This window comes from Microtus pennsylvanicus, chromosome 13, assembly GCF_037038515.1.
Source record: "Microtus pennsylvanicus isolate mMicPen1 chromosome 13, mMicPen1.hap1, whole genome shotgun sequence".
In the NCBI taxonomy this organism is placed as follows: domain Eukaryota; kingdom Metazoa; phylum Chordata; class Mammalia; order Rodentia; family Cricetidae; genus Microtus; species Microtus pennsylvanicus.
This window is the reverse complement of record NC_134591.1, coordinates 43037273-43049085: the sequence shown is the minus strand read 5'-3', so window position 1 is coordinate 43049085 and position 11813 is coordinate 43037273. Positions and strand designations below refer to the sequence as shown.

The window sequence follows — 11813 nt, the reverse complement described above, 5'->3', positions numbered from 1 at the left end:
GATTGGTTGAAGTGTCTGTCATTCTCAAAATGCGACTTTGCGCTCAGCCCCTTTTGCTCCCGGCAGGCCCTGCGCGGGAAAAGATGGCGGCGTCCAGGTAGAGGTGTTGTGGGGACTGGATCGCTATGGCGTTGGCGTCCGGGCCCGCTTTGCGGGTGTTAGCTTGTTCTGGGAGGCTCGGCCTCGGGGGCTGCGGGGCCCCGAAACGCGGGGCGTACGAATGGGGCGTGCGTTCCACGCGGAAGCCAGAGCCTCGGCCCCTGGACAGGGTGTACGAGATCCCGGGTCTGGAGCCCATTACTTACGAGGGGAAGATGCACTTCGTCCCGGGGCTGGCTCGGCCCATCTTCCCGCCGTGGGATCGCGGCTGGAACGATCCACGGTTCCACCGCACGGCCCCGATGCACGAGCAGCCTCTGTACAAGGACGAGCCCTGCTACATATTCCACCAGCGCTGCCGACTCCTTGAGGGTGAGGCCATAGGGTGAACGGGAGGAGAGACCCTGTTCAGCACAAACCCCTACCCGGAGGAGGGTCTCGGTTTCTTCCTCTGCGGAGCCACAGGGACATCCGTCTTCTGAGAGTTGTCAGGATCAAGTGGGATGTAAGGAGCAATGCTGGGAGAGAGAGCTATGGAGAATTTGAGTGTGTCCTCTCCAGGGTTATCTCCTCATTTCACAGGATCGCCAGCTGGAACAGGGATTTGCTTATACACGCGTGGAGCGGTGATATCTGAAGGGATTCCAGCCAGCCCGGGCCTAGCAAACTTGGCTCTGGGAGGCCTTGCCCTTCTCTCTCATTTCCTCTGCCTTGATAAAAAACGTTAGATTACATTCCTAAAACTAGACCCCCAGGTCTATTCCTTTATATGGCCTCTTCCTCCTCCTGAGGCTGACTACCAAGGTCCAGCCATCAAAGTATTGAAGTCCAGCAACCAACCCCCCCATCACCTAGTTAACATGCCCAATTAAAATTAAACATATCCTAACATGGGGTTTTCTTCTTTCCCTTTATAAACTGTCATTTCCCTATGTGCCACATCTGTCTCCTCTCTTTCCAGAAGCAGTTCTTTGTCCCACTTTGGGACAGATACCCCTTCCCCCTTTTCCTTGTTCCCTACCTCTCCACCCCTCACCCCTGTTTCCTTTTTCCTTTCCCTTCTCCCTTTTCCTCTATCTCCTGTCATTGTCTCTTATTCCCTGCCCTTTATCCCTCTGGGGCAAATACATCTCCTTTGTGCTGAGAACTTGGTATTGGGGTTCTGAGCCAGTATTTTTCCTTTCAATAGTGAAACCAGGTCTGCAACACTAGTTTCCTAGGTCAGTGTCTTTTGTTAAAAGCCTGGGATGTGTAAAGGAATTTGCACCAAAAAGTCTACCCACTTAGGGGCCTGTCACTCTTAAGAACAGATCTAAGTGTCTCGAGCCAAAACCAGTCTGCTTCTCACTGTTGTCAGGAATTATTTCCCAGAGGTGATTATTAAGAGTACCTTTCTTCATTCTTCAAACATCCATCGTCACCCAGGTCAGGATGACGATAGGGCAGGGTCCTAAGTGCAAAAGCAGTTGAGATATGTGGGATCAGGATTTCCCAAAGGATAAGTAGGAAGTAAGGAGATCTAACAGGGCTTGAGGGCTAAGAGAATTAGTCATAAGCTTGGGAAAGCTGGTAACCATAGGCCAGCCTCTTAGAATGCCCACTCCTATACCTGCCTACAAGCTGATTTTCCTAGCTGTTAACCACTCCCAGTGGACCCTGACCGTGCTGTGAAGGATCTCCTACAACGTAACCCCTTTGATTGTCACTGGTAATGGACAGCAAGTGTTCTAGAAGATCGCACTCCTTGAACTGTCTGAAAATGTATCTTCTGCCTGCACTTTCAAAAGTCATAAAGACGTCTTATAAAATCACAACAAAACCTTGCAAAATAGGAGTCTTAGAAGCCAACGTGGGTTATGGAGAGATGGTGGGCTTTAGGGTAGACAGGCTCAGGTTTGTGTCACCTTAAAGATAAGTGACTTGAAGCAAACTCCTCCATCTTGTCCAAGTTTCCCTTTTCGTGACATAAAATCCCATCTAACTTATTGGTAAATTTCAGAAGTGACATTCGGTAAATGGTAGCTCTAAATACTATGTATTTTGTGTATGCGCTAGAGAATCATTAAACATTGGCTCTGTGGTGGCTAGCAATAATGTCACAGAGCTGGGGTCAGCTAATTAAGTAGCTCCCTATTTTTGTAAATAAAGTTTTACTGGAATACAACCATGTGCGCGTGTACATTATTGCCCATGGCTGCACTTGTGCAACAATAACAGACTTGAGTAGCTGTGATGGACTCAAACATAAGTTTGGTATGCATGGGCTTCTCTAGTCAGGGTTAGGATATGGATTACCAGAAGGGCTGGTCTACTGAGCTAGTCTCACAGCTTTGATTTCTCTGCCTGAAGGGAGTCAGCAGGGATCTCAGCTGTCTTGAAAAAGGTTTGAATCCTTCTCATGGCAGGCACTGCACTCAGTCCCATAGTCATCTCACCACCTTGAAGTAGATCATTATTCATGAAGTAATACTCTTTTGTTGTTGTTTGTTTTTTGAGACAGGGTTTGAACCTGTCCTGGAACTAGCTCTTGTAGACCAGGCTGGCCTCGAACTCACAGAGATCCGCCTGTCTCTGCCTCCCAAGTGCTGGGATTAAAGGTGTGTGCCACCACTGCCCAGCTCAAAGTCATACTCTTGATCCACTGCTTTCTTGGTTTTATTCCTCAGATGTCTCAAATCAAACCTTCTCTTGAAGCAGCCTTTTCTTCATGGTCCTACCTGGTTGGCATGAGCATCTCTTTCTGAACTGTCTTCTCTCTCTCTCTCTCTTTTTGTTTGTTTGTTTTGTGATGATTGCCCCAAAGGTATGAAGCAGGCTCTCTGGCTAACTAAGACCAAGCTAATAGAAGGCCTTCCCAAGAAAGTGCTTAGTCTTGTTGATGATCCAAGAAATCACATAGAGAACCAAGAAGAGCGTGTTTTGGATATCATCTCTCATGCCCGTCTCTGGCACTCCACTGAGGACATCCCCAAGAGAGAAACCTACTGGTGAGTTTCCCCCAAATAGGAGGATTTTCGATTGAGAAATATGGAGTTACTTTAAGTTGCTTTAAGTCTTCAAATGTCATTTTTTCCCCAAGCCCAGTCATTGTGGACAGCCTCATCCAGCTGTGTAAGTCCCAGATTCTCAAGCACCCTTCTCTGGCCAGGCGGATGTCTGCCCAAAACTACTCCTTAGCCACCACCTGGAACCGAGGTTAGTCATCCTGTATACTAGAAGGTTTTGCTGGGTTTTCTTTTTCAGTTTGTTTATTCTCTCTGGTGCTCTTAGCCCTGTCTCCACACCCCAGCCCTCCCATCCTGCTCCTGCCACATACTCTTGGGGTTCAGACACGCCCTTTATAGGGTCACACAAGGCCCACTTCAGACTTGTGATCTGTAGTCGGCACCACCATGCTCCTTCTCGTTGCTGTTTTTAACTGCTTCTAAGTCGCCATTCAGCTGACTGTATCTGCTGAGTACCCACAGTGTGCTTGGGAATTTTTAAATGCTGAAGACAAGGGAATAATAAAACACATTGCTCTCTGCCCTCACCACACTCAGCAGCTGTTTTTCCCTTTCCATACTTCTGCACCCTTCCACATCCATGTTAGCGTAATTTAGAGTGCTTCTTTCAACACAGCAAGTCTTTTTGACATGTTCCCTCGTTTGAAACCCAAGGCTGTCGTGTATTATGGTCTATCCACCTAGTCTAGTCTTACCACCCGTCCTGCTGCTCCCTTCCCCTGTCCGTAAGCTTGTCACTTCCAGCTTTCCCACCTGCCCGCCTTTGTGCATGCTGGTGTTTCGGACAGGTGTGTCGGTTCAGGTGTTCTAGGTGATGGGATTGTGGAGCAGGGAAACCAGCTGTGGAATACCTGGGACCTGGGCTGTCTGTCTGAGCAGGTTTCCCCTTCTCCCCCCTTTGCATATGGACTTCTGAAAGGAGTCAGCCTGGCAGAGGTAATGGCACCACTAAGGAAATTAGTGCACCTCATTAATGGAGAGTACTTGTTGGCGCATTGTCAAGTATTACCTCTAATTAAACTGCCCCATTTGGAGCTGTCACTGGAGGAGGGATGTGAAGGAATTGAATTAGAAACCACACTAGAGTGATCTGTGGGGAGAATCTAAAACCCAAGGTTAGGAGAGGTCCAGGCACATTTGTGTGAGGAAACAGGAAATGCCTTAGGAAACCATTCTTGAGGTGCAATTACTGCGGAAGTTATCCATCTGCAGATGTTGCATCCATTTTTTTACATATCTTGGGAGGCTGCACTCTAATTAAATGGCAGTGCCATTGGCCAAACCGGTTTCTGATCTGACAACAGTCCCGATCCATCACCTTCACACAGGGATTTTACTCTCTGAAGCCGGCACTGCAGAGGGTGGTGCCACTTGGTGCTAGTCGGGATTCAGACAACAGTCTTTCTAAACACATTTTGTCAGGTGGCATGTGGCTTCCCGTGGGAACAGTACAGACACCATTTCCACATTTTCATACCAGGCTCATTGGTTAGTTCACTGCGAGTGTGTCTCCTCTAGCCATCTGCATTCCCATGTAGAATACATGCTAATCCAACTTACCTGAGGTGCTCAGATCTGGCTGGCTTTTCTCACTCTCTTGTTAAGACGAATCTGGCCCTTTGCCTGGGTCTGAAACCCTCCCTCCTGCCCCTGCTCACAGTACTTCTCTCTCCATGCCTCTTGTCCTTCAGTGTCTGTCCCAGTCACCCTGGGACTGCTTTTGCATGCTAGTCTTCATTTTCAGTGCATAGCAGACTCCTACCCAGAGCTCTTCCACCAGAGACTGGGGCATTGGGCAGTGTCTGAAAACAGTATTGATGGTCGTGACGTAGATGGTATGAGCGGGGATGGAGATGGAATTCTAGTGGCCAGAGCCCAGCGCTGCTGCTGAACACGCATATGCACAGTACAGCCCCCTCGATGAAGAGTTAGCTGAACCCAGTAACAGAGACCCACTCTTCTCCTTCAGATAACCTTTGCTGTTGCTTTTGACCATCTCACTGTGGAGCCCTGACTGACCTTGAACTCACTGAAGTCTACTTGCCACTGTCTCCGAAGTGCTTCCTCTGCTGCCCAATTGAAGGTTTTGCTTCCTTCCGGGGCCCTCTGGGTTTTGCAGAGGGCTCTGTCTGCATATGGCTCTGCTTTCCCCAGCAGCACTTGCTTCCTGAAGGGCTCCTTGAGAGCACAGAGTAATTCTGCCCTGTTTCTGGGTCCCTGGCTTGGAGCTGGTCCTTGGGAAGATGAAGGATGCCCACAAGTCAGGAGCCTTGGGGTTCATCAGAAGAGCACCTAGGGAGAAGAATGTTCTAGTTCTTCACCCTCTCAGGGGCTCAGGGTTCTAGTGCCATATGTGTGTTCTATGACCAGGCTGGTCATCTAGAAAACCTGTATGTAGCAGACTTTGACTTGAGGTTTGTGGAGGATGATGGTTTCACACTTTGAGAGCTGTACGAAGACCACGTTAGACTAATCACCTTTTCCCCATTTTAGAGTCTCTTCTCCTTCAGGTCCGAGGTTCTAGTGGTGCTATATTGAGAGCCAAGGACCCTCTGCCCACCATTGCCTCCAGAGAGGAGGTGGAAGCTACCGAAAGTCACGTTCTCGAAACCTTCTATCCCATTTCTCCTACCATCGATCTTCAGAAATGCCATGTCTATGATGTGGAAGATGACACAGGTGAGCAAAGCGGAGCAGAGATGAGGACGTGCTTTTTATTCATAATCCTTTAAGAGAAAGGATGTACTAATAGCTCTGGGTGCTTGGCAGCACATATGCATTATCTCCTAGTATCTGTGGCAGCCCCTGCTTCCTAACTCTTAATCGGCTGCCATTCATGTTCACAGTCACTTCCCCCAGAAATGCTGAACTTTCAGTCTCAATCAGGGACTTTTCATTTATCTTCCCACAGCCCTGAGTCACCCTGGATCTTGACACGCCTCTGTGCTGGGGTGTGATTGATTTCCCGTCTGGTTCCCCTCTAGACTGCGGGCTCCTCACAGGCAGCAGCAGGCTCCACTGGGGCTCTCCTTGTTTCCTGTCTAGAGCCCCATGTGGAATGTGTGCCTGGTGTCTATGCCCTGCAGAGTGGAGCAGCTCCGTGTGGAGTGTGTGCCGGGTGTCTGTGCCCTGCAGAGTGGAGCAGGTCGTGTGGAGTGGAGTGTGTGCTGGGGTCCGTGCTCTGCAGAGTGGAGCAGCCCCGTGTGGAGTGTGTGCCGGGTGTCTGTCTGTGCCTTGCAGAGTAGAGCAGCCTGCAGGACCAAGGCCTGCAGGGAAGCCCCATCTCTCAGCGAGCACTCTTCTCCTGGTTTTTCTGAGTCCATGACCCCAGTGTCTTTCTCCTTCCTCTGTACCCACGTGCACTGGTTCCAGGCACTGTTTCTAGAAGCCTCTAGCCCACCAGATATTTATTCATAGTCACTCGAGATATTCATGACTTGACAATGTCGTGTCTGAAGTGAACAGGTGCTAACCTGAAGCTGTGAAGTACGAGGCAAGTCATGTGTTACTAACAGTAGAGTACTGACTTCTGCTTCTCCTTAGTAATGACCATGGCTTTTAGTCACCCATGTGTCGGAAAGCAAGTGAGTGGGGTTAGAATGTGTGTGTAGGAAGCACCTGCCACAAGTTGGCACGTATTTTCTGTGATGAGCCAGAGTAACATTTAAAGCATTGTGGCTGGGTTTTACAAGCTACCTCCGGCTTCTGTCTCAGCTCCTCAGTAGCCGTCCATATCCATGAGCATGATTATGTACTGATGTCTCCTGTGAGTCTTTATTACCTGCCCTGAGTGTCCTGAGGCTCTGTGGCAGGCTGATTAGTCTATTCCTCCTCACCTCTCCTTTCTCTTCTCTTGCAGGATTCCGGGAGGGCTACCCTTACCCCTATCCCCACACCTTGTATTTCCTGGAAAAGGCCAATTTACGGCCACAACGCTTCCTTCCGGAACAGCTAAGGGCCAAGATGCTCCTGTTTGCTTTTGCAAATGCCCTGGCTCAGGCTCGGCTCCTCTATGGGGTATGTGTGTGCAGAAGACCATAGAACTGCTTTCTGCAGGCTTGGCCTCCTGCTGTAAAGACCACTCCCAGGAAGAATGGAGTGGGGACGGACTTTGAGTTTAACTGAGGAATCTCAGGAAAATGCACTTCTTTTTTTAAAAAAAATATATTTATTTATTTATTTATTATGTATACAGTATTCAGTCTGTGTGTATGTCTGCAGGCCAGAAGAGGGCACCAGACCTCATTACAGATGGTTGTGAGCCACCATGTGGTTGCTGGGAATTGAACTCAGGACCTTTGGAAGAGCAGGCAATGCTCTAAACCTCTGAACCATCTCTCCAGCCCAAATGCACTTCCTCTTAACTTGTAGCAACCAACTATCTCTCCTGGGGGCTGACTGGGTCTGGTACTCTATCCAGACACAGCTGCCCTTGGTGTCATTTGGAGCTCCACTTCCCAGTGTGCCGTAGGCTCACAGCAAACTAACCACTTCACCCTGCAGTCTGCAGCAGGAAGTGTGGGGGAAGGAGGGGTGGTACAGGGCATACCCTACTCAGAAGTTTATGTTTGTCTGGGCTCCACGCCCCAGTCTGCTCTGCGTGGTCAGATTTGGAGCAGGCAGCACCATCAGAAGGCCCAGGAGGTGATGCCAGGCAGTTACTGTCAGTTCAGGGTGGGTACAGAAACAAGATACCACTTGGTGGTGGCCCTCAATATTAAGAGGAAGTCCCAGCACCTAGACGGTGTGGAATGGAGGCTGAGTGGTTGAAGTGAACGCTGTCTCAGGATGGCTTGGTTGCGGGGTGGGAGTGGGAGCATAGGGCATATTTCTGAGAGCTCCTGTTCTCTCAGGTCTCGAGTAGAGCCTCAGGCCTGTGGTCCTCCCGGGAGTGAGGGAATTAGGATTTGCATCTGTTCTGCCTGGGGTGGGTGCTGGCAGGGTTCATTTGGTTGGCTGCCTGAGTGGGGAGTAGAATGTACTGTTCGGTATTGAGCATCTGACACACCCCACACGTTAACAAACTGTGGACACCATGGTGTCCTGGAGGAGCTTGATGAGTGTGTACTTCATAGACCCACTGAATCAGAAGCTCTGCAGTGGGGCCCAGCAGTCAGCATTTAAAAAGCCCTCCGGGTGAGGCTCGTGCAAACTGGGGTTTGGAAACCCCGCACTAAAATTGTAGAGCTTCTCACGTGGTTTGCTCTTTTGAACAACCTGTGTGGCAGGTGCTGTTAGCCTCACTTTGTAGAAGAAGAGACAAGCTCAGGAAGGATAATTTATGTTTCTGATCATATAGCCGAGGACCTGGAGTGGGCTGGGGATATAGCTGAGTGGTGGAACATCTTTCTAGTGTGTATAAGTCCCCAGGTTCAATCCCCAGCATGGTAAGAACTAGAACCAGAGAGATTAGCAACTGTGGCATCCTCATGTGGCCTTATTATGTCTAAACAGTGGGCGGATAGTGAGCAGCTGGCTTTAGTCCTATTCCCTCGCTGTAGACTTCCTGAACTCTCTGTAAGATGAGGTAAATCACCCATGATCCCACAGCTAATGAGTGGAAAAGCAGAGGCTGATCTGTGATTCCTACAGCTTCTAAAGGATGTGCTGCCCCCAGTTTGGGCGGAGGAAGGAAGCAGCAACATTCCATGTTCCAGGCCACGGGCTTAGTGTAGTCTCTGCCGGGTATCGCCAGAAGGGCCTCAGTAGCAGTGCTGGCTAATACCGCCCCGTTAGATAGAAGAGGCAGCCTCCTCCACCGTCTCCAGGTACAAATTATTCCTGGGGCCATGAAGTTGAGCAGTTATGGGACAAGCCTCCATGTAAAAGGTAAAATTGCTGAGAAATTTATGTACTACCTGCAGTTTTATTGATCTGTAGAGGGAGATAAGAGTCAATACCGAATCTCAGCTAACACTTACAGGTACTTCTCTTTGTATTTATTTCTCATGCAGCTAGCACAGGTATTTCTGAGACCAACAGCCCTGATGTGGCACGTACTTGGGACTTCCATTAGCTAGTCCTAAAGTCAGGTGAGCCCTGAGGGCAAGGCAGGGTGCCCTGCTTCTCGTGGCTAGACTGCAGGATCTGTGGCCAGTAGCAGTCTGGATTACTACAAAGTACAAAGGCAGGCCATAGAGTTACCCAAACAGTCACACTTAGGAGCCAGGCAGTTTGGGGCACACCTTTACTCCAGCACTTGGGAGGCAGAGGAAGGTCTGAGTTCCAGGTCAGCCTGGTCTACAGAATGAGTTCTAGGACTATACAGAGTTACACTGTCTCAGAAAAAGAACAAAAACAAAAACAATCAACCAAAAAAAAACCCCACTTAAGAACGAAAGAGGCACTGGTGTCAGATACACTGGGACACCAGCCACAGCCTAGACAGTGGGGCTACCTGACTTAGCCTACGCCTCGGGGGGGCCTTGAACAAATGCCTGGAAACCTGCGCTTCAGTCTGTGAAGCAGGAATATGCATCTATCTATGAAAAACAGGCAGGGTGCCTAGACTAAGCTGTTACTCCTGAGTGTCGTTACTGCTGCGGTGAGATCAGTACAGGCCCTGACTGTGACATGCCTGGAGTATACCTTCCAGGAGTGTGACCCGCTACATGCTGCAGTAAGTAACTGAAACTCACATGACTGCCTGCAGTGTAGACAGTCCCGCTTTCAGTAGTGGAGCTCAGATGACTGCGGTGTAGACAGTCCCGCTTTCAGAAGTACCCAGTGATGCCGGGCCCTCGAGAGGGGGACAGACATGCCAGCACATCTAGTCAGTCTGTGTGACTTCAGACAGGCCAATCTGCCAAGTTGGGTCTGTGTCTTCATCTGTCAAATGGAGTGAAATGATAGGTCTAATGATGAGCTTCCAAGTCAGCCTTTGATAGCTGACGTCACTGTTGTCTTACTGGGTAAGGCAGAGGTTTGAGGGATTCCCTCCATTAACCTCCTGGCTCACCTGAACTTCAAGCCTTGCCCAGTAATCGCCAGTCAGCAGTGGGAGTTAGTACTGGGGTTGAAGAGCAGGTTTCTGGAGTCTTGAGGCAGAGAAGGCCTGGCTGGGTGAGGAGAGGCCTGGCTGGGTGAAGGGAGGCCTGGATGAGTGAGGGGAGGCCAGGCTGGGTGCGGGGAGACTGGTTGTGGACTGTGGAACTCCTCGGTCTGCCTTACCTGCCCTGAGGTGAAACCATAAAAAGGAAGCGGGTGGGTGTTTTAAAGGGTGGAATTGGGCCCCCTGGTCTGCATTCTTTTGCCACAGCGTTTTCTTGTCCACTTTTCTTAGAACGCCACCAAGGTCTTGGAGCAGCCCATAGTCGTGCAGAGTGTGGGCACCGATGGCCGTGTCTTCCAGTTCCTCGTGTTGCAGTTGAACACCACAGATCTGGCCTCTAATGAGGGCATCAAGAATTTGGTATGGGTAGACTCAGACCAGCTCCTGTACCAGCACTTCTGGTGTCGCCCAGTCATCAAAAGGAAGGTGGTGTTGGTAAGTTCAGATTCCTCGAGCCTGGGGATTACAGCAGACCTTGACTTCTCCATTCAGGGTGAGCCTTGGTCGAGCCTGGTCTGGCAGGAGGGGCTCTAGGACCTGAACAGCCACATCTGCCTCCCCTTCTCTTCAGTTTCTGCTGTGGGAGACTGTCCCTGTGTCCACTCCCCGGCCTGCTTCAGTGCCTTGCGGGGCCCTGTGGCAGCATCACATTGTGGCCTTGTGGGAGGACTGCAGTCACCGTCAGCACACGGGTCTCCTCCTGTGCCCCTGCTGCACCCGGGGCTCAGCTGATGTACAGCCTGCTCTGCAGTGGCTCAGGCTACGATGCAGTGAGAAGCACTCAGGATGAGAGGGCAGAGCTCAGGTGCTGCGGGGTCTGTGGCCTGCTATGTCGCATACGGGCTGCGTGCAGACTGGCTCAGTGGAGTTCTGATAGTCACACAGTCAGTTCTGCGGTGGTTTCCAGCCTGTCAGCGTGTTTCTTCCTGAAGTGCTGTGAACCAGTATAGAATGGGGAGTTCTTGTCATGTCCCAGTGGTTGGAGTGAGGAGACTTAGGAAGCAGAGCAGATGACGTGGCTGATGGGCGCCAGAAACCCTCGGCACATCTGCAGTACCAGCTCCTCAGTGTCCCTGGCCAGAGAGCTGATGTGGGAGAAAGATGGTGATTCGCCGGGCACTGATGAGTCACTGAGAGTGGCCTGTCTCTCTGCTGTCATGGATCCTAATGGTCTCTGTTCTTTCTAGGAACCTGCTGGGCCTGTTGATTTCCAGCCAAAGACATTCAGGAAGTTTTTAGCTCTGTATTTGCATGGTGCTGTGTGAAGTACCACTTCAGGGGCCTGACACCCTACTGCTGCCTCTGAGGAACTTACGTCCTAGGAAGGTGATGCCTGGGCCTGGGCAAGCCTCCCACACCTTCTCAGTCTGGTGGTCTGGCTGGCAATAAAGAGTCTTTGCATTGCATTGGTGCCTGTGTTGGTGCGAGCTTGTCTGTGAGGTGCTGAATGTTGAGCACGCCATGTGCCTCCTTGCCTCTTACAAGTACAGGCCCTGGACCAGCTTTGGACTCAGATGAGCGGTGCCTGAGTTTCCTCATTCAAACCCTGAGGCTAATACCACTTCCCTTGGAGTTTTAGGTCTTTCTCTCCCCCAACTCCGTTTGTTTTTGAGACAAAGTATTGCTGTGTCGTTAGCCTTGCCTTGAACTTGCCATCC

The 11813-nt window shown here is 50.4% G+C and overlaps 1 protein-coding gene across 1 annotated transcript; it reads left to right on the top strand.

Moving 5' to 3' along the window:
* The first annotated feature begins 52 nt into the window (after positions 1-52).
* Mrpl37 (mitochondrial ribosomal protein L37) lies at positions 53-11561 on the top strand. The gene is made up of 7 exons (XM_075947021.1): positions 53-471; positions 2903-3086; positions 3179-3294; positions 5598-5783; positions 6964-7121; positions 10387-10590; positions 11343-11561. Exons 1-7 carry the CDS (start codon positions 126-128, stop codon positions 11418-11420), a joined length of 1272 nt encoding a protein of 423 aa, XP_075803136.1. The 5' UTR covers positions 53-125; the 3' UTR covers positions 11421-11561.
* The last annotated feature ends 252 nt before the right edge of the window (positions 11562-11813 follow it).

What these genes read in the sequence shown, in the direction of transcription:
- Mrpl37 (XM_075947021.1), top strand. Translation starts at nt 126, where the DNA reads ATGGCGTTGGCGTCCGGGCCCGCTTTGCGGGTGTTAGCTTGTTCTGGG. An exon ending in AGCCACCACCTGGAACCGAG is followed by an intron (nt 3,295 to 5,597) that starts GTTAGTCATCCT and finishes TCCCCATTTTAG; the next exon opens with AGTCTCTTCTCCTTCAGGTC. An exon ending in TGATGTGGAAGATGACACAG is followed by an intron (nt 5,784 to 6,963) that starts GTGAGCAAAGCG and finishes CTTCTCTTGCAG; the next exon opens with GATTCCGGGAGGGCTACCCT.